General features: G+C 36.2%; 1 protein-coding gene across 8 annotated transcripts in view; it reads right to left on the reverse strand.

Annotated features, from left to right (window-relative positions):
- Window positions 1–22,960, reverse strand: part of Glut1 (Glucose transporter 1) — a 148,827-nt gene that overhangs the window by 78,784 nt on the left and 47,083 nt on the right. For 6 of the 8 annotated variants that reach the window (XM_089098293.1, XM_089098290.1, XM_089098289.1 and 3 more), the window contains exons 2-3: window positions 15,104–15,166; window positions 509–778 (exon numbers count right to left, since the gene is read on the reverse strand). In XM_089098293.1, the coding sequence (XP_088954419.1) occupies window positions 509–648 (140 nt within the window). In that variant the 5' untranslated portion in view covers window positions 649–778; window positions 15,104–15,166. The remainder of the gene's footprint in view (window positions 1–508; window positions 779–15,103; window positions 15,167–22,960) is intronic. The other 2 variants (XM_089098295.1, XM_089098294.1) reach the window with 1 other exon arrangement.

Here is a 22,960-nt window from a genome sequence, read left to right on the forward strand (position 1 = left end):
TTATGTTTGTGGTGCGCCCCACCAGGAAGAAATAGCTGTTGCTCGATGTAGCTTTATTCCACCTACGTTATATATATGCTTTACGTTCAATTAAATCTTTTGTCAAATAAGCAACTGATGGTTAATTAAAACTTACCTTGTTGCCACTTCTTAAACAAGGGAGTAATTCTTGGGAGTTCAATACTTAATAAGTACATTACAAACTAATATTAATTTTAAGTTTGGTATTATCTCGTTATTAGGAGTTGCAACCGCCGTAATGCATTGATATTGAATGTCGTGCAACGCACTGTATGTTCTTTGGACGCCTGATTCCTTATTCTTTAGATCTCCCGCAGGTGGAAACACAGTTTTCTTACCGGATACTGCAGAATATTCATCCGACGGAACTGGGAAGAAAACTTGGTTCAACCTACGAAAGGGCGAATGCATTCGAAATCCGACGTCCAAAGACAGCACCGACTATTTCTCTCTCTCTCATAGGTTTTTCATGCAAAGCTCAAATCACCTCATTTCGCCGGAAACATTATGCCCAGCACTCTGCCTCCGCAAATCGTGCAAGGACGATCTTGGTAGCTTAACATTTTCATAGTCGGATTCTAAATCTGATTCCGATCCTGAACTGATTGAATGGCAAGAACTTCTCATAGGCTCTGATGTACAAGAGAGTAGAAACAACAGTTTGAAACAGAGCACGAGTCACAAGCATCACCGTTAACAATAAGCACTAGATTGGCTTAGTCACAGATTGACACAATGGAGCTACGATGTTACAATTCTGTAAAGTATAATCAAAATAATAATTAAGAGAAAATGAAAATGCCTCCACTTTAATTAAAAATGGTGAAAACTGAAAAGGAAAACGAAACATGATACGTACCCAAAAGATTACACACTAGATCCCTTTGTACAGACCGGAGACACCCAAGATACCTTGAGGGCACATGAGCTATGGCAAGAGTGAATATTTAGTATTGCTGATGTCTTACGAAATATAATGGGCAGCCCCTTGGACAGTGTGCATAAAAGAATATCGCCACGAAAATTAAAAAGCAGTTCAGTTATAAAACACAAATGTTACAATAATGATAAACAACTTGGGTTTGCTCGACTGTAGGTTAATAACAAGCTACACCCTAAAGAACTAATAATAGGGTCTTTGTTTCTTACAGAAAATGACCCTTACATAACAAGCAGAGCATAGGTAGCATTAGAATTTTAAGTTTGGAAAAAAGGGGAAACAAAGGCAGCTTTAGAATTTTGGTAGGTGGCGTTGATTTTGTTTCTTCCTTTGAAGAATAACTTTAGTTTCAGCCCTAATTGGTTTCCCATGGTTTAGACCTTCAAGAAAGAGAAAAAAAAAATAAGTCAGTGACCAAATGTGGTAAGCCATTAGTGAACTTTGAGGATGGCAGCGCCATAAAACAAACTTCAAAGTACCTTTACATTTAAAACTGCTTACAAGACTGAATCCCGATGATCCGGGATATAGACAGCAAGAAAAACAGGGCATAAAATTTAACTGACAACAATTTGTGGAGAATTTTTTTTTTTTAGAAAAACTAAAATTTTGTTTTTTCCTCCTCTCCTCAAGCCAAAGCTTTTCATATTAAAATTTCCCATTTCAAAGTCAACATTGTTAATTTGAGCATTATAAGAAGTTGTGTATGTTTTTAATTAAACCTTTATAAATAGGAGTTTCTCTAAAATCTCCTTCACGCCTCTTTATGCTCAAATCTTTATAGATAACATTTTTGGCTTTTTTTATTCATCAGAAACTTTGGTGAAAAAAAAAAAAAAAAAAAAAAAAAATCATCAGACATTTCTGTGCTCGATGCCTCATTGTAGTGAAGGATGTCGAAAGAATGTCCGGAAACAGCTAAAACATAGTTTCTGGTCTTGTTCTTATGTTCTAATGAAGATTTTACTTTATTTTGTTGAAGTCGAAAATTCAAATTTGAATATTCTAGCATCACACAATATTCCAAAATTACATGGTATTTCATAAGACCGTGGCACCATATACTTACTAGCTGGGTTGACCGGAAAAAAGGCCGCATCCAAGGGGGGGGGGAGGAAGTTACCGGGTTTTAACCCCCCCCCCCCTCCTCTAAAATGTTTGCCTGATTCGTAAAAAAGTAACAAAAATGCACATGAACAAATTTTTGATGCGTTTTGTAATTTTTTTGTAAATCCTCCGAAAAATACCCCCCCCCAACCAAAATCTTGGATAAGCCCTTGACTGGCAGTCTGGAAAAAAATAAAGTTTGTGTTCTTCCACCTCTTCGAGCTCACTTCTATCACCATGGTAGGCAGAACGGGTCTAAAATAAGCATGACATCATCTTTGACTTTTTCACGATTTTTTTTTATGAAAATTGTTTAGCCCGCAGCAATATTCATCATTCCAAAATCTTTCAATAAATATGACAGGTTTCTAGATTAGATAAGATGTATTAATCCAAAAAACATCCAACATCCCCCCCCCACAAGGATCTGTGACCGGGAATGCAGAGAGAGAAAAACAAAAAAAAACAGTTTAGTTGTTTATTCAGTGTTAAGAAAGATAAAAAGACAGACACATAGAAAGGGCTATTTTACATATTCAATAATTCATTTAATATTGGGGAACTGTATGATTATACAAAGAAAAAAAAATAGATGACAAAACATTCTATTTACTTTTATCAGTGTTTGTGATGCATGCATTTTGTTTTTCTTAAGATATATTTCTTTTCTGCCCTATTCTCCCCTTTTTATCCGACGTCATAGCATAAAAATGTGGTACTATTTCACTTTCTAGGCCTATAATCAGAGAATGGTTGAGACTTTTGGGACATGTTTTGCGGATGAAGGATGACAGATTGCAAAAGATCATCCTTTTCAGCCAACTATCTAGTGCCAAGTGAAAAGCATGTCGCCCCTAAATTGGGTGGGAGGATGTCGTAAGAGAGGATTTAAAGAGAATTGGGACTTCTTGGGAGGGTGTAAAGAGGGAGGCTTTAAATAAACTGGAATTAGGGAGTAGGGGGAGTAGCGTGCGCAGCTGTGTTGGCCTCAGGCGGCTTGGTGCTGCAGTGAGTTGTTAATGGTAGTAATAGTAGATTCCAATTGAAGAAGATTTCCTGGTGTAAAATCGGAATACCTGGACTACTTTCGGTCGGCATGCATTTTTTTCACTGTCTTAACTAAAGGTTTAAACTTTTATTTCACTTATTTCGGTCGGGCATAGGGAAAGATACACAAATGTATTTAGTGTTTTCCAAACAGTCGAGGGTGAAAGTTATGTGTAATTTACAGCCAATATTTTTGTCGAGTCAGGTTTACAGTGGAACTAGAGACAATCAATAACTTTGGAAGTCGAGGGGAGAGAAAAACAGAGGCGTTAAGATCAAGCCTTCTAGCATTTGTAAAAGAGGAAAAAGACATACTTTTTCCTTTGGACGACACAAAAAGATTATTTATAACATACATGAATTAAGGGCTAGTTCTGCTAACATTTGAGTTAAGGTTTTTTGCTTGTGCAATTCGTATCAGCTTATACATTTAGTATGGCGATGTCATTCAGACTGAAAACGAAAAACATACAAATATCATCCCACATTCTTATCTTTGAACCGACTAACTTCTGAGTTAGAGATACAATCAAACCAGACATGATGAACGAAAGTTCTTCGAAGAAAAAAAAATTTCTGGTGGAATTAGACCTGAATTGAAACACAAACCGAACAAAAATTACTGCTTCGAAGTATATACAACGCATATCTACAAAACTTGTTAAAATAAACCAACTCGTGATATTTTCCTGCATTTAAAGATTCTTTGAAAACTAACGCTTAACTGAAAAAACCGAACCCACGAAAAAAAAACACAAAAAAACTGGATGATGTTCTACTACTACTATCAACTCACTGTAGCACCAAGCCGCCTGAAGACAACATAGCTACGCACGCTCCTCCTCCATCCTAATCTATTCAAAGCCTCTATCTTTACACCCTCCCAGGAAGTTCCTATTTCCCTTAAATCTTCATTATGACATACTCCCACCCCAACCAGGGTCAAACTGTTTTCCGATTGGCCCTAGACGGTTCGCCAACAAGGACAATCTTTGAGCCCATGGACGCGGGATTGAACCACACTTTTTGTACAGCCTACTGTTTGAGATACGGTCAGTCATGTTGTCTTAGGAGCATTAAATTCCATAAGAACCCTGCAGAAAATAAAATATTAATTTATAAGGCTCACAATAATCTTTCATCAGCAATAATATCGATAATTTTTAGTATACAATTCAGATTCTCTACAAAATTCAAGCAAAAAAGAAGGGACTTTGTTTTTCACAACTGGAAAGTTTTAACACAAGCAGAGACTGATTTGAAAGGCACATCATTGGTGACACCAGTCGTATTATAAATAGCTAGTAATATAAAGTTTTAATTACGGAAATTCAAATTAATATTAATCAAATCAAGAACTAATAAACCACACTAGAAACTCCAGAAATCCTGTTAATTCTGCCTATAGTACAGAAAATTTAAAGCTATGATATGAGTTTCTGAGGCTTGTCTATAATCTTTAACATTACACAGAAACCTTCACTTCCGACTTGTTACAAATTAGTAATCTACAAGTTGTATGAGACTGACCAAATTCGAATTATAAAAAAACGTCCCAGATACTTTATTTTTCTGCTGTAAGAAACGTCATAAAGCGCATTGTGGTTCTACTCAACAGAAATCATGTATCACAAAACAGACATTTTGAATTTACAGCAAAAGGCTAGTTTTTTCAAAACTTCTACAATTATATGGAAATATCATGAGTTGGTTTAATCGAGCTAGATTTATAGATATATGTTGCATATACTAAAAAGCAGTAATTTACCTTTACTCTTTACTTCCATCACAAAAACCTTACGAGGTACAAGGGAGACACCACATGCCCTTGCAAAAATCTGAAGTTCCTTTGTTAATTGTGCTAATTCGTATAAAATAGAACCAGAACCAGTATAATATCAGAGGCAACGCTATAGCGTTGCCTATAATAAAGGCCATACGGCTTCAATGTTTTATGATTATTATTTGTTTTCTTCCCAGAGGCCCTTCATATGGAAGGGATCGTCGTAGAAACTTCAAAGGGGGCTCATTCGATTGGAAATCGAGAGTTCTAGTACCCTTTTTAATAGTCTAAAGTGATTGGAGGGCAACTAGCCCCCCCCCCAACGCCCATCATTCCCCCAAACACATCCAATCAAAATATCGAGATAGCCATATTATTTAGCGTTGTTGATTTCCAGAGAGAAAATATATTATTGAGGAGGACACTCCCCCAGAACCCTCAGGGCAAGGGTTTTAAGTTATGCCCTGGGGGCATATAAGGTTTTTATAGTAGACATTGTCGTATAATCTTCTAAAAATGCTCATTCAATTGAAAATTGAAAGGGCTAGTGCCCTTTTTAATAGTCAAAAGTGATTTGAGGGCAACTAGCCCCCCTCCCACGCCCATCATTTCCCCAACCACATCCAATCATAATTTTGAGATAGCCATTTTGTTCAACGTAGTTTATTTATAGATAAAAAAATATGTCTTTGAAGAGAATACTCCTCCACAACCCTCAGGGCAAGGGTTTTAAGTTATACCCTGGGTGCATATAAGGTTTTTATAGAAGGCGTTGTCGTAGAAACTTCAAAAAGGCTCATTCGATTGGGAATTCAAAGGGCTAGTGCCCTTTTTAATAGTCGAAAGTGATTGAAGGGCAACTAGCCCCCCCCCACGCCCATCATTCCCCCAACACACATCCAATTAAAATTTTGAGATAGCCATTTTGTTCAGCGTAGTTGATTTCCAGATAGAAAATATATTTTTGAGGAGGACATTCTCCCACAACCCTCAAGGCAAGGGTTTTAAGTTATACCCTGGGGGCATAGAAAGTTTTGTATAGACAACGATGTCATATAAAATTCAGAAAGGACTCATTCGATTGGGAATTTAAATGGCTAGTTCCCTTTTTAATAGTCGTAAGTGATTCTAAGGCAACTGACACCCCTTCCACGCCCACCATTTCCCCAAACACATCCAATAAAAATTTTGATATAGCCATTTTGTTCAACATAGTTGAAAATTCTGAAAATTATATGATTGAGCAGGAAACTCCCCCCACAGTCTTCAGGGGCAAGGGTTATAAGTTATGCCCTGGGGACATATATGGTTCTTATGGAAGGATTGCTCGTATAAACTTCAGAGAGGGCTCATTTGATTGGAAATTGAAAATTCTAGTTCAATTTTTAAGCGTCAAAAGATATTGGAGGGTAACCACCCCCCCCCAAAAAAAAACATTTTTTCCCAAATGCATCCAATAAAAATTTTAAGATAACTATTTTGTTAAAAATAGTTCACAGAGCATATAACAAAAAGTCCGGTGTTAACACAACCCCCCAGAGCCCGGAGGCAGGCGGTGTAAGTTATGTTCTAGGGGTATATTAGGGTCTTATAAAAGGGATGGTGGTAATAGATTGAAAGAGGTATCGTTTGATTCGAAACTGGAAGCTCTATTTCGTTTTTGCAGAATGACAAGAGGTTACAGAGCACCTAGCCCCCCCCCTCCGCCTTTTTTCCCTCAAACCCATCCGATAAAAACCTTGAGATAACTTTTTTTTAAATATTTCAAAGACCATATAACGAAAACTCAGGGGTCAACACAGCTCCCCGGGGCCCGAGGGCAGGTGTTCTAAGTTATGCCCTGGGGGAATATATGGTTCTTATTGAAGGGATGCTCTTAAAAAATTCAGAGATGGCTCATTTGATTCTAAATTTAATTTTCTAGTTGTTTTTTGAGTTAAAGAGATTGGACGGCAACTAGCCCCCCCCCCCCACGCCTTTTTCTCCAAATGAATCCAATAAAAATTTTGAGATAGTCATTGTGTTAAAAATTTCTCAAAAGTAAGATAACAAAACTCTGGTGTCGTCACAACCCCCTAGGGCCCGAGGACGAGTGTTGTAATTTATGCTCAGGGGTATATATTGTTTGTATGACAAAAATGCTCGTATAAACTTCAGAGAGAGATCATTTGATTGGAGATTGAAAGTATGAACTCACTTTTTAACAGTCAAAAGAGATCCGAGGACAGCTAGCCCCCTCCCCCTCCCCAAGCCTTCTTTTTCAAAACCTATCTGATAAAAATTTTGAGATAGACATTTTGTTAAAGATAGTCCAAAGGTCGGATAAGAAAAAAATCCGGTTTCAATAGAACCCCCCAGGGCCCAGGGGAACGCATTCTAAGTTATGCCCTGCAGGCATGTATGGTTCTTATGAAAGGAATGCTCGTATAAACTTCAAAGACGGCTCTTTTGATTGGAAATTGAAAATTCTAGTTCACTTTTTAAGAGTCAAGAGAGTTAAACTAGGACCCCCCCAGGCTCTTTTTTCCCCAAACCCGTCCGCTACAAATTTTGATATAGCCTGTTTTTTGGAAATTGTTCAAAAATTAGATAAACAAAACGCCCCCCAGAGCCCGTGGGGATAGGCGTTATAAGTGTTGTCCTGGGGGCGTATATGGTTTTTATAAAAGGGATGCTCGTATAAACTTCAGAGGGGGCTCATTTGATTGGAAATTGAAAGTTCTAGTTCAATTTTTACGACTCAAAAGATTTCCGAGGGCAACTAGCCCCCCCCCCCCCCACACACACACCCTTTTTCCCCAAGCCCATCTCATAAGATTTTTATAATATCCATTTCATTAAAAATAGTTAAAATGTGAGATAAGAAAAATTGCTGTGTTAATAGAAACCGTCAGAGCCTGGAGACAGGCATTATAACTAATACCATTGCAATATCTGTAGCTTATATTGAATGGATGTTCGTTTTAACTTCGATGAGGACTCAGGTGATTGGAAATTGAAAGTTCTTGTTCACTTTTTAAGAGTCAAAAGAGATCGGAGGGCAACTAGCCCCCTCCCCCCTCCTCCACGCCCTAAATGCATCAGATAAAAATTTTGATAGACATTTTGTTAAAAATAGTTCAAAGTTCTAATAACAAAAACTCTGGCGTCGACACAGCCCCCCAGGGCCCGGGGGTAAGCGTTGTAAGTTATGCTCTGGGGGCATATATGGTTATTATGGAAGGGATGCTCGCTATAAAATTCCTAGAGGGCTCATTTGATTGGAAATTGAAAGTTGTAATTCACTTTTTAAGAGTCAAAAGTGATTGGAGGGCAGCTAGCCTCCCCCCATACTCCATTTAATTTTTTCCCCAGAGGCACTTCATATAGAAGGGGTCGTCGTATAAACTTCAAAATGGACTCATTCGATTGGATATCGAGAGTTCTAGTGCCCTTTTTAAGAGTCAAAAGTGATCAGAGGGCAACTGCCAACCCCCCCCCCCACCCAAGCCCTTTTTCCCCAAATACATCTGATAAAAAATTTTAGGTAGCCATTTTGATAAAAATAGTTCAGAACTCCCCCACAGCCCTTAGGGCAAGGGTTGTAAGTTATGCCCTGGGGGCATATAAGGATTTGTATAGACAACAGTGTCGTAGAAACTTCAGAAAGGAATCATTCGATTGGAAATTTAAATGGCTAGTTCCGTTTTTAATAGTCCAAAGCGATTTTAAGGCAACTGACACCCATTCCACGCCCACCATTTCCCCAAACACAGCCAATCAAAATTTTGATCTAGCCATTTTGTTCAACATAGTTGAAAGTTCTGGAAATTATATGTTTGAGCAGGACACTCCCCCCCCTAGAGTCATCAGGGGCAAGGGTTATAAGTTAGGCCCTGGGGGCATATATAGTTCTTATGGAAAGAATGATCGTATAAACTTCAGAGAGGGCTTCTTTGGTTGAAGTTTGAAAGTTCTGCTTCGCTTTTTAAGTGCCGCAGGATATCAAAGATTAACCACCGCCCCCCCAAACCCTTTTTCCCAAATGCATCCAATAAAAATTTTAAGATAGCTATTTTGTTAAAAATAGTTCAAAAATCATGCAACAAAAATTCCGGTGTCGAAACAACCCACCAGGGCCCGAGGGCAGGCGTTGCAAGTTATACCCTGGGGGCATATATGGGTCTTATGGAAGGGATGCCCGTATTAACTTCAAAGAGGGATCATTTGAATGGAAATTGAAAGTTGTAATTCACTTTTTAAGAGTCAAAAGTGATTGGAGGACAGCTAGCGTCCCCCCACACTCCATTTTCCCCAGTCTTCAGGACACTCCCCCCACAGTCTTTAGGGGCAAGAGTTATAAGTTATGCCCTGGGGGCATCTATGGTTCTTGTAGAAAGAATGATCGTATAAACTTCAGAGACGGCTCATTTGATTGGAAATTGAAAGTTCTAGTTCACTTTTTAAGCGTCAAACGATATTGGAGGGTAGCCAGCTTCCCCCCCAAAACCCTTGTTTCCCAAATGCATCCAATAAAAATTTTAAGATAGCTATTCTGTTAAAAATAGTTCAAAGATCACATAACAAAATTCCGCTGTCGACACAACCCACCAGGGCCCGGGGGCAGGCGTTGTAAATTATGCCCTGGGGGCATATATGGGTCTTATGGAAGGGATGCTCGTATTAACTTCAAAGGGGGATCATTTGATTGGAAATTGAAATTTCCAGTTCACTTTTTAAGAGTCAAAAGAGATTGTAGGGCACCTACCCCCCCTCCCTTTCACGCCCTTTTTTCCTCAAAACCATCCGATAGGAATTTTGAGATAGTTTTATTTTAAAAATAGTACAAAGACCGTATAACAAAAACTCAGGGGTCAACACAGCCCCCCAGGGCCCGAGGGCAGGTGTTGTAAGTTATGCCCTGGGGGAATATATGGTTCTTATTGAAGGGATACTCGTAAAAAATTCAGAGATGGCTCATTTGACTGGAAATTGAAATTTCTAGTTCAGTTTTTTGAGTCAAAAGGGATTGGAGGGCAAATAGTCCCTCCCCATGCCCCGTTTCCCCCAAATACATCCAATAAAAATTTTGAGACAACCATTAAGTTAAAATTTTCTCATAAGTCAAATAACAAAAACTAAGGTGTCGTCATAACCCCCCAGGGCCCGGGGGCAGGCGTTGTAAGTGATGCCCTGGGGCATATATTGTTCGTATGAAAGGGATGCTCGTATAAACTTCAGAGAGGGCTCATTTGATTGGATATTGAACGTTCGAGCTCACTTTTTAATAGTCAAAAGAGATCCGAGGGCAGCTAGCCCCCTCCCCACGCCTTCTTTTTCAAAACCCATAAGATGACAATTTTGAGATAGACGTTTTGTTAAAAATATTTCAAAAGTTGTATAAGAAAAAAATCGGTGCCAATAGAACCCCCCAGGGCACAGGGCAAGGCGTTCCAAGTTATGCCCTAAGGGCAAGTTTGGTTCTTATGAAAGGGAAGCTATTAAACTTCATAGAGGGCTCATTTGATTGGACATTGAAAGTTCTAGTTCACTTTTTAAGAGTCATGAGAGTTAAACTAGCCCCCCCCCCCACGCTCTTTTCTCCCCAAGCCCGTCCACTACAAAGTTTAAGATAGCCAGTGTTTTGGAAATTGTTCAAAAATTAGATAACAAAAATGCCCCCCAGAGCCTGGGGGATAGGCGTTGTAAGTGTTGTCCTGGGGGCGTATATGGTTCTTATGAAAGGGATGCTCATATAAACTTCAGAGGGGGCTCATTTGATTGGAAATTGAAATTTCTAGTTCAATTTTTAAGAGTCAAAAGATATCCGACGTCAACTAGCCCCCCCTCCCCCACACACCCTTTTTTCCCCAAGCCAATCCGATAAAATTTTTATAATAGCCATTTCATTAAAAATAGTTCAAAGGTCAGACCAAAAATTCCTGTGTTGACGGAACCCGCCAGCGCCCGGAGGCAGGCGTTATGAGTAATGCTCTAAGGGCATATGCAGTTCTTATGGAAGGGAGTCTCGTTTTAGATTTAGACAGGATTAATTTCATTGTAAACTGAGCGTTCTTGTTTACTTTCAAAGATCCAGAAGTGGTCAGGGAGCAACGAGCCCCCCTCCCTCCTCCACATTCTCCATGCCGCAAATACCAATGCTGAATCAGACGTTTTGTTAAAAATAGTTCAAAGTTCTGATAAGCAAAAACTCTGGTATCGACACCGCCCTCCAGGGCCCGGGGGTAGGTGTTTTAAGTTACGCCCTTGGGGCATATATGGTTGTTATGGAAGGGATGCTCGTAAAAACTCCCCTGAAGGCTCATTTGATTTTAAACTGAAATTTGTAATTCACCGTTTTTGAGTCAAGAGTGAACCAAAGACAGCTAGCCTCCCCCCACACTCCCTTCATTTTTTTCCCAGAGGCACATTACGTGGAAGGGGTCGTCATAGAAACTTCGAAGTCCGATTATCTGATTGGGAATCGAAAGTACTAGTGCCCTTTTAGAGAGTCAAAAGTGATCAGGGGGCAACTAAGCTCCCCCAAGCCCCTATTTCCCAAATACATCTGATAAAAATTTGAGGTAGCCACTTTGTTAAAAATAGTTCAAAGATCATATAACAAAAACTCCTGTAGGTATGGTCTGTCTGTTAAAGATAGTACTAAGGTCAGAGAAGAAAAACTCCTGCGATGACACAACCCCCCCCCCAGGGCCGGGATAGGTTCTGTAAATAATGATCGGGGTGTAAACATAGTTCATGTAGTAGACATATTTGCATAGCCCTCGGAGAGGGTTCATTTGAATGGAAATTAAAAGTTGTAGTTCATTACCTCAGAGTGAAAAAAGATCAGAGGGCAACTGGCCCCTCCCGCCCTTCACACCTTTGGATGTATCGGATGGATAAACCCATCCGATAAAAGTTTCAGATGACCATTTTGTTAAAAATAGTTCAACCATCAGATATTAAAACTCCAGGGTCGACCAAACCCACTAGGGCCCAGGGATAGGCGTTGCAAGTTATACTCTGGGGATATATATGGTCCTTATAGAAGGGATACTCGTATAAACTTCAGAGATGGCTCTTTTGGTTGAAAATATAAAGTTATAGTTCACTTTTAAAGATTCAAAGGAGACCAAAGCTTAATGAACTCCTCCCACGCCCTTTTACCCCAAACCCATCCGATAAAAATTTTGAGACAGCAATTTTGTTAAAAATAGTTCAAAGATAAAATAATAAAAGCTACGAGTTGACACAAACCCTTTTTTTCACTTTGATATTGTTGCTTTGATATCAGTTTTGATACTTTGATGAATATTTGATTTTTTTTTTAAGTTTGATTTTGAAATAAGGAATTTTTAAAAACTTGAAATTTTTTGCAATAAAAAACGAACAAAAATTAATTAAAAAAACTTTCCGAAAAATAGGTTTTTCAAAGAAAAGTAAAGGCCATTTTAAACTTAAGCTCAGCAGATACAAATACCTTTTAAAATTCAAACTCAAAACGACCAGAAAATACCATTAAAGAAAAAATGAAACCCAAAACGAACAGAAATTAAATAAACAATCATAGCAAAAACACACAACAAGTAATAATATAAATGAATAAATAGATCTTCAAGTGAGTATTGCTTAGATTGAATATGAATATCAAGCATAAAACGAAAAAAGATATTTTCCTATTTAAGTATCAATGAAACTTGAAGCGAATAGAAATTAAATAAACAATCAATGCAAACAAACATACAATAGATATTCATGTAAATAAATCTTAAAACGAGTGAAAATTAAATTGAATATGCAAATCAAGCTTGAAATCAACAAACATCACCACAAACAAGAGTTTGGGTATGACCTCCTTCTCTCACTGTAAAAGTCGAATACCTACTGCGTCATTGGCGCTTTATTGAAAACTATATGCGCCTTGACCAGTCTTGGAAAGTATAAACAACATCAAATTGAATATTTGATGTATAATGATATTAATCGTTGAAAGATCAATCAGTTCAAGAATTTATTTCACTGTAATTGTATTTTTATTTTCAATGCTGTAAGAACTGTAAAGTAAACTAATTTTAATATAATCCGTTTTCAGTTCAGTGCCAATGACGAAGTAGGCTTTTGGTTTTTATTTACAGTTAGGAAAGGAGGCACAATCCAAACACTTATTTGTAGGGAAACTATATTCGTCTTTAACAACTTTAGAAAGAGCTAATAAGTTAAACTGAATATTTGATGTATAATGATATTAATTGCTGAGAGCTTATCAGTTCCAAATTCTACTATAATTTTAATGTTTATTTTCAATATTAAGTACAACAAAAAATATTTGTAATAAAATTGTTTTTCAGTAAAGCGCCAATTAGCCAGTCGGTTTTAGACTTTTACATTTAGAGAAGGAGGTCAAACCCAAACTCTTGTTTGTGGTGATTTTTGTTGGTTTCAAGCTTGATTTTCATATTCAATTTAAGTTTCACTCGTTTTAAGATTTATTTACATTAATATCTATTGTATGTTTGTTTGCATTGATTGTTTGTTTAATTTATGTTCGTTTTAAGTTTCATTTATACAATAGGAAAATATTTTTTTCGTTTTAAGCTTGATATTCATATTCAATCTAAGTTTAACTCGCTTTTAGATCTATTTATTCACTTATATTACAACTTGTTGTATGCTTTTGCTATGATTGTTTATTTAATTTCTGTTCGTTTTTGGGTTTCATTTATTCTTTAATAATAATTTCTGGTCGTTTTGAGTTTTAATTTTAAAAGGTATTTGTATCTTCTGTGCTTAAGTTTAAAATGGCCATTACTTTTATTTTAAAAACATATTTTTAGGAATTTTTTTTTTTAATTAATCTAAGTGAAGGCATTGATTTATGGTTTAGTCTGGAATGATCGGTTCTGACAGGCGTTTAACCTTATCTAGATATTTCTAGGAATTTAAAGATATGCACTGATTTGTCTGAAATTGACAAACGTTTACCACATATTTTTAATAATCTTTATTATTATTATAATTATTAACAATAATCTTTACTATTTCATAAACACATTTATTTCCTCGATTAAAGCATTTTGGAAAAGTTACGTTATTAGGCTTGTCAGCATTGGGACAATTTCTAGTCTCATGGCAACCATTGGAATTACTCAGATTATACGAAAAATAAACCAGCCATAAAGATACAAGCTCAATCTTAATCAAGGTTCTTGTGGTTTCAGGGCCATATACAGGCGGGAAGGTTACAGAGTTTGAGCCCCCGCCCCCCAAAAATTTTTGTTCGACTCGTAAACACATAATAAAACGGGTACTTGTGTGTTATAGCCACCACACTCAAGTTCTGTCGAGAAGTAAAGTTTGACTAATGCTAATGAAATAAACAAAATATGACGAAAATATAATACTTTATCAACAAAATTATGATAACTACAACAAACAACTATGGAAGGGGGGCCACCCAAACCACATTATATTAAACCTAAACTAACCTAACCAAAATACCAACAAAATATTTAATTAAAACATAGCGACAATGTAGTTTCCCACTGACCCGAAGCTAATATTGTCTGGTATAAAGACTATAAAGACCGGCTATTGTCTCATGTTCGCGATAAAAGATCTTGAGTGTGGTGGCTATAAGACAAAGGTATCCAAAAATGCATATAAAAAAACTTTTGATGCGTTTTCGAAGATTTTTTTTTTTAAATCCCACCCCGAACAAAAATCCTGGATACGCTCTTTTATGGTTTAAATGCTTCCTGCAACACAATCTAATCATTCCCCTATATTCTGTATCAAAGTCAAATTTGCATTATGCGACTTAACTGCTTGAAATCTTATTCATTATAGGTCATGAAAAACAAGTATGAAACCCAAGATATAATAACCCTACCTACATAGAGGGGTGGCGTATTATTAATGACAGAACAGAAAGTGAAATGGTGCCAGAAAGTAGAATTGTTTTTCAAGAAGATAGATGTGGCCCTTGGGTGACGATCTAAATCTTGCCTTGCTGTTGCTGTTGTCAATATTTCCTCGTAGTTGACATTATCTGTCTGTTACTTTTTGAATAAAAAATAGTCCTTTTTACAGAAGTGATTTTTTGTTTCTTTATTGTTACAAAAAACTCTTAGTTAGTTGAGTAAAATATTTATGTAGGATCATTTAATGTGACTTCATAAAAACTCCGGTAATCCTGGACCAAAATAAAAAGAAAAAAATCTAACCTGTTTGGGTCTCTCAACATGCACTTCTTCCATCCGGGGAAACTTTAATAATTGGGACAGTTGCTAAAAAAAGAAGACAAAGGTAAACCACTGAATTTACACAATTTGGAAAGAACAATCAATTCAGTTCATGAACTGACTGTTCAAAATAAAATGTTCCTGACATGTTACAGACAATATTACTGACAATAAAATGTTACTGAAATGTGAACTGACATGTTAGTTCAACATGAAACTAACTGTTCAAAATAAATAAATCATTTGGCTCTTTGCTGATGAATTGAAGCATTTGATCCAGATTCGGTAACTAAAATCATGCTCTGGCTTGATTTCAACTTACTGTGTCTATAGGCAACTACTTGGTAAGCTTGAACTACTACCGGAGAACTTGAATTTAATCCAGGAAAATAAAAGGCCTTAAATTTGAGTCAAAATAACCCTCGGCATGCTTACCGTATTCCTACCATAAATCTAAAATTATGAATTCTAGAAAGTATTAATTGTGAGTGACACCTTGGAGTAATGATTAATAAGTACAGGAGCCAAAAGTTATGGGTCTTAGGTTTTGTCAGATCAGTCATTTGCGTCAGAAAACCAGCAATAATGAACAAAATTATAAGCATTTTTTGTCCCCCCCCCCTTAACCTACAACATAGCGTGCCCATTACATAAGCTCTAACTCGTTAGTGACAGCAATTTGTTCGAGAATGTTCAAATAAGTCACTAAAATGCCAAAACACCAAAGAACCCAATCCTATGAATTTTGCTTATAACAGTTTAACTCTCAGTACTGAAAAGCCAAAGTAAACTCTTCAAACCTCCCCTCCCCCAATCACCCTATTTAATAATACTACGAATCAACGCCAGTAAGAAGCTTCAACAGCAAACCAGGTCTACAAAGTTACTCTTATTATCTTCTCAACTAAATTACTATAAGTGGGGAACAGCTCATCTGAAAAAAAAAGAAAAAGAAACTGCATCTGCAGACACAACCATAGTAAAGTTCAAGACTGGGGTAGACAGATACTGGTGACGCAGCCAATTCATCTTGATAACTAGGGGTATTAGGAAAATTGGCAACTATGGTTTTTATTTTATTGCTACCTCCTCTTCAACAAGACAGAGTGGATTAAGGTTATTCCTTAGTAACCCTTGAAAAGATTTGGTCTACATTTCTTCTGAAACAGAGCTACAAAAAACTAAAAATAGTTGCAAAAATATTTTGCCATTGCATCATTATTCCAAAGCTTAAGAACTAATTTGAATCCTCACTGTTTCATAGGTAGCGGTTGGTGAGTCAGATAGCAGGATTTTAAAGCATACAAGGATTTTTTTTTTTTTTATTTAAGAAACATTTTCATACCTTTTTCAATACCTTATAAATCAGAATTTATCAAAGGTACGAGTCGAGAAATATTTTTCTTGGACCTTATTTGTGCGCTAAATCTACTTCCTTTTTTTTCACTTTTATTAAACAAAGTTCCTCAGAAGCCAGCAGCTTTCGGAAAGAGAAGAGATAAAAACAGACACTTTAAGTCTTCCTGGGGATAATTCAAGCTTTGGGTCCATTTATGTAAGTTCTGTTCACATAAATCAACTATTTACTAAGATAGCAAGGCAATCTTGTTGAAGTATTCCCCTTTTAAACTAGTTTCAATAACAACAATAAAATCTTATTTCTATCTTAGTAGTAGTACTACATCAAATGTTATTTTATAGACGCCTTTATTTTAATCCTAGCTTTGTTGGTTTTTGGTTACAGTCTTTAGAAATTCCACATTCTCATTTTTCCCCATATGGTCTGCCATTTTTCAATTAAGAGAAAAAAGAAACTGTAAGCTTTTTATAAGCTAAACATGTTGAAAATGAACGGAAAAAAGTACACCTTGAATCTTTCTTAACCTATTAGACAAATTGAAATTCTAAAGTGCTTTCACATCAATTTTGGTCAGTTAGTCTCATAACTAACTTATAAGCGATTTCCCACTTAAAGCTTCGTCATCATAATAATATTTTCCTAATGCATGCATCGCCAGTGGATAATGTGAATTAAAAAACTACGGAAATATCTGTGTTTAACAGAAAGAATTAATGAGCCTTCTAAAAAGAATGGACCTTCACTTGTTGATTAGGAAGCTCATTTCAGTGACTTTTCGAATTCGTGTCACGATCCTAATCGACTTTTGTATGATGCTCAAATTTTGAATAGTTCTTTCAATTTGCATGATTTTTCTATTTCGTTTGATTCCTTGCCAGGTGCAAGCCACAAATTAAAACCACAACATTCTAAAGACGATGATGGGATCCTCTCAAATCAAGTGAAGTTTGCTCCGACTTCTTTTGACCTTTTTTAAAATCTTAACCACAAGTCTGGTAATGCCTCCATCTTTTAGGACTGGAGTAGTAACTCCCATCCCAAAATCTGGTAAAAGATATCCTCGACCTTGTGATTCTTATAGACCAATAACGAAGGGATCTATAACTGACATGCTTTTTGAATTGTGTATAAAAGATCTTTTTGAATATTTGGATGTTAGTCTTAATCAAGTAGGCTTCAAAATGGGAATGGGCTGCGTGACCATACCCATGCAAGATTTGAAACGACAGTTAATGAGTCAAGGTCTACTGGCTCCTCGCATTATACAATTTTAATTGATATAAAAGGAGCCTTTGACAATATTTCGTATGCTTCCGCTCTTTCAGCTGTTACTGGGGATGGGACACTCCTTTCTGTGGTTAGAGTTCTTAGATCCTGGTATTTGGGGTTTAGAATAAAATTTGCTGCACCTACTTCTGATTCTTATTCTAATCCAAATGTTGTTGGACATGAAGTTTTATCCCCTTTTATTTTTAGTATATATTAGGCTGGTCCGGTCAAAGTGGTAAATTTGGTGAAAGTGATAATAGACTTGAAAGTCTAATTAGAGTAAAACCCAGGCAGATTGTCTCTGTGAGAAGCAAAGCTCACATAACTTTTTCAGAGTTGCAAAAAAATGAATAATTTCACTTCTTTATGACAGTCTATCATCCTAAGGCAGAGCTAAGGCAGACAGGAATACAGAAAAGGTAATTGAGATACTCTATCAGTTCTGTGAGCTTTTTGAAAGTAATTGGAGACCAAAATACGATTCAAAAAATCAAGACTGACTATGTCCAATGGACTTGCAGCATGTGGGTAAACAAGATTTTTCATATTGTATGGGCTTTGTCTACTGGGAAAGCCCACTGGAATCACAATGGGGTGACCAATATTTTTGGGTTGACTAATGACCAACAATGTCCACTGAACTTGTAGGTGAATGGATGACTGAGATTCTTCAATCTGTCTGAGCTTTGCCTATTGGGAAAGCCTACTGGAATCAGTGAGGTGACCAAGATTTTAGTTCTCTGTTTACTATCTATAGCCCTTATCTATTGGGGACGCCATGTGTCTTTTATTGCATATGCTGATGATATTAATTAATTGAGTCGTTCTAAAGCTAGTCTAATTAAGTACTTTATTTTCTTTTCTAGTAGGCTTAAAGATAGATGCCTTTCTATTAGTGTTAAAAAGTGTCAATACTTTTCCATCATGGTTGCACGAGCAAGGGCAACCTAGTAAAAAAAAACTTCAATTTTAATACACGAGCTGAACTAATTTGCGACAGAACTATTTCATCTCCGGATTCTAATATTGTTGTTTATCTGGTATCACCTTATTGTGGTTCAGCTTGAGATTTGAAGTCAATGTTAATTTTAAATATTTAAGAAAAAATTAGGAAGGCATCTAGTTCAATAATACAGCTACATGGTATCTATTGTTGTGATGTTTTAAGTTATTTTTTGATGCAGTTACCCTCCCTTATGTTCTCTATCCATCCCTTCTTTTTCGAGATTTTAAGATCTATAGTTTTTCTTCAATTTGCGTTTGCTATTTCAAATATTGTTGATTTTTACTTGGTTTTTCAATTTTTTTTTATTAAAACTGAATTAGTTTTGATATTTAAAATAAAAGAGCCATTGGAATTATCTATGGTTAAGATGGATAAGCGTTATTGTAAGCCTGAAAATATTCTCTCTATGCATAATCTTTTCTTTTTTTCTATAATTTAAATCTTGTTTCATATTTTAATCCTTTTATTTATTTGAAGTATTTCATTCAGTTATGTTTTTAGGTCTATTGTAACTTGTTGCTTTGTTTCAATAGTTGAAGTAATTTTGTAATTCCATTTATGTGTCTTATATATTCTTCGATTTGAGGGAAATAAAATAAATAAAACTTTCACAACTTCTTCTTCTACATCTTAGTTATATTTTATTTCAGTCAGCATTTATAAACTTATTTTTAAATATACATAATAGCCCTCTTTGTGGGGACCTTTAAAGCACATCAAGACAACACTCAGTTTCTTGCCATGTTTGCTCTAGGTTAGACCCGTCAATGGTGGCAATGCCACTGCAAATCCATTGCTTCAATTTAGTGATCTCCTATGTCTTTGTTTAATATACAGCATCCTTTACATAGTCCTATAAAACGAATTCCAAGGGAATTATATTTAGTAAACATGGTGTCCATCGAATTAGTCCATCTCTTGCAATCGATTGGTCTTGAAATGTTTGATTGAGAAACTGACAACCCTGGGTCCTCTAATGTGGTGATGTAAAATCTTTCTGGAAATTGATAGTGGGTTGTAAATCAATCCATTGTTGTGGCATAAATTTGGTCAGGATTTAAAGGCAAACCCATCAAGTAAGTGTTGCATTGCTGAGGAAAAACAGACGAATTATTTGATTGCACATGATTCCACCTCCTGAATTCGCTTTCAGACAATAAGTTTAAACTCCCTAGTCACATGGGGTTGTTCTGGTCCCCAGATTCTCATAGTGTTTCAGATGGAAAGTTGGATTGAAATTAAAACAAACTCACTGGAGGAATGATTCACTCTCAGAAATGCAAGCCAGTTTATGGACTGTAAACACTTATCATTTTGACAGAGATAGCAGAGCTTATGACAATACAGCCATGAGTTCTTTTTTGGAGACTTTGTACAGTGCTTTAATCACAGGCAGCGCAGCCTTAGTAAAGAGCTATGTGGGCACAATGTATTTTTTTCTTTCCTTTTCATCAACACACATCGTATAGAAGGAGTTGTCACGGAAACTTCGAAAAGAGCTCATTTGATTAGGACTTGAAACTTCTAGGGCCCCTTTTAAAAGTCAAAAGTGATTGAAGGGCAACCAGCCACCCTCCCACGCCCATTAATTCTACAAACACATCCAATCAAAATTTTGAGATATCCATTTTGTTCAATATAGTTGACAGGTCCATAGACTATGTCACTTGGGATGTCAATCCTGCCCACCCCTACATCCCTCAAGGCAAGGGCTGTAAGCTATTCAATTCGTACACTGTTTACAAATAGTATTTGTAATTGGGAGAGAGGCCATGTTTGACCTTTAGTGTTCAAAAACACCAAGGACATTCAGGTGAAGCTTTCAGAGAATGTTAAGAGGAGTGTCAACCTAAATCAAGACACATTATATGCATACAGGTTGTCAAAACTGTGTAACTAAGGTTGTTAAGTTGGAACTTTCAGAATGAATGATGAGGGAGATTATCAATTGGCCAAAAAGGCAATATTTGCATGCTACTACTACTAGTAGTACTACTACTGCTACTACTACTACGGCTGCTACTACAACTACAGCAGTAATGATTGGTTCAGTGATATTTGGAAGTTATTAAGATGTGTTTTATTTATTTGTTTTTTATTTTCTTTTTCTTTATATTTTGTGTTTAATTTAGCTTAATTCATTTTTTTTCTATTGATAAAGGCTCCCAAAAGTGGAGTTGAAATATCCGGATTTTTATTATTAAAAGTGTTTTTGTTCCACTGCTTTGTTTACATATTATCCCTGTTTCCTCTCTATATTTTCATTAGTTAAATTCTGCAGCATGGTCTAACAAATTATTTAATATTAGCAACCTTTTGTATGCACTATAGGGGTATTTATTTTTTTATGCTACATATTTTGCTAAATCTGTATCTTTTTATGCTACACTTTTTCTTTTGAATATGCTACCATTTAAAATTTCTAAGACAGGATAGAAGAAAGCTACATACTATAGCACATTTTAATAGCTGTCCTTAGCATAAAACAGGTCAGTTGAATAATAAGAGAATAATCACTATGAACTCTATTATTTGACAATAAATTTAGCACAGAACCTTTATTCAGTTTTACTATAATAACATGTCTGTTGAGTCATTTTTTTTTCTGATATATCCTGATCAAACATTGAATCTGTTTTTGTTTTTTTAATGTTTAAATAACAACAGTGCCCAGGCATGCCAGCAGGATTTTATCTCAGAGGGGACACTTCTTCAAGGAAGGCAAATTATATGAAAATTAAAAAACATTGGAGAAACAATTGTAGAGATCCTAATATTCTACATGCCACTTGTATGAGCATCTCATTCCCCTTTGTGTGTCTTTGATTAACCAATAATAACCAGTTTTGAATATTTTTGTATTGATAAGCTACCTATGGAAGAGAATAAGAAATTATTAGGAAAATTCTGCCTTTCGCATATAGGCTAAAAAAACTATACTGTGATAGATATTGGGAATTTTCATTGTGTTTAATTTTATTTCCATTATTTTACCAAAATCGAAATGTTCATTTGGGTTTGGTTTTGTTTCTGTTGTTTGTAAAACTTCAATACCATATATACAATGCTAACAAATGAAATCATTGTGTCAACTTAATATTCTTGATTTTCTTCTTTCATCATTACTACTACTACTACTACTACTAACAACTCACTGCAGTACCAAGCTGCCTGAGGCCAACACAGCCACGCACGCTCCTCCTCCACCCCAATCTATTCAAAGCCTCCCTTTTTACACCCTCCCACGAAGTTCCCATTTCTTTTAAAAAAAATTATGACGTCCTCCCATCCCAGACAAGGACAACCTGCTTTCCATTTAGCCCTAGAGGGTTGGCCAAGAAGAACAATCTTTGGAAATCTGTCATCCTTCATCTGCAGAATGTGCCCTAGCCACCTCAACCTTTTTTTCATTATAGTCCTAGAGAGGAGTATTGAACCACATTTTTTTAACAGCCTATTGTTTGAAATACGGTCAGTCAGCTGGGTACCCAGAACAATCCTTAAGCAATTTCTCTGGAGAACATCTAGCAAATCTTCATCCGCTTTTCGAAGCGCCCATGCTTCAGAGCCATATTTGACCACTGTCATCACTGTAGCTTCTAATATTCTTCTTCTTCTTCTATTTCACAGCAGGCGGGCTTTTCAGTTGATACTATTTAGCCCTTTTCCTTTTGCTTCACTCTGTGGGCTACAGAGCTACTGGCTTGGTTGTCTCTTATTTATTAGATATTCTCAAATATCTTTCAGTAGATCTTTCGACTCAAGGAGTTCAAATATAAGATGATAGATATCAATTTTTGTGCTCAGTGTGCAGGTATAGTTGGCTAGGCTCTTGGCTGATAGTGAGGTTTTGTGGTGTTAGAAGCATTTTAAAAGTTTACAAAGCAAGGTATGTTGTGCAGACGTCAGCATATTACATTCAAATAGGCAATGGTCAATTGTTTCATTATTCATATTACAATGCCTGTAAAGAGGGGACAGGGGAATTGAACCACTTGAATTAGAAAACTTATATGAAAATGTAAGGAAATTTAGTCCATTTGTTCCAGAACGAATTCTATGATAAATTTTAGAAAGATACTTATTGAGAAAGGGGGAAAGGATAGGATTAATCTTATTAAAATTAATATTTCATAGCCTCCATTGGTAAAAATCTCTAATTGGGATTGGTCTCCCACTTGGCTGGTCAATATTTATAGCATTT

The sequence above is a fragment of the Artemia sp. Qi Xiang Cuo genome, chromosome 12 (genome assembly GCF_049724085.1).
Source record: "Artemia sp. Qi Xiang Cuo chromosome 12, ASM4972408v1, whole genome shotgun sequence".
Taxonomy (NCBI): domain Eukaryota; kingdom Metazoa; phylum Arthropoda; class Branchiopoda; order Anostraca; family Artemiidae; genus Artemia; species Artemia sp. Qi Xiang Cuo.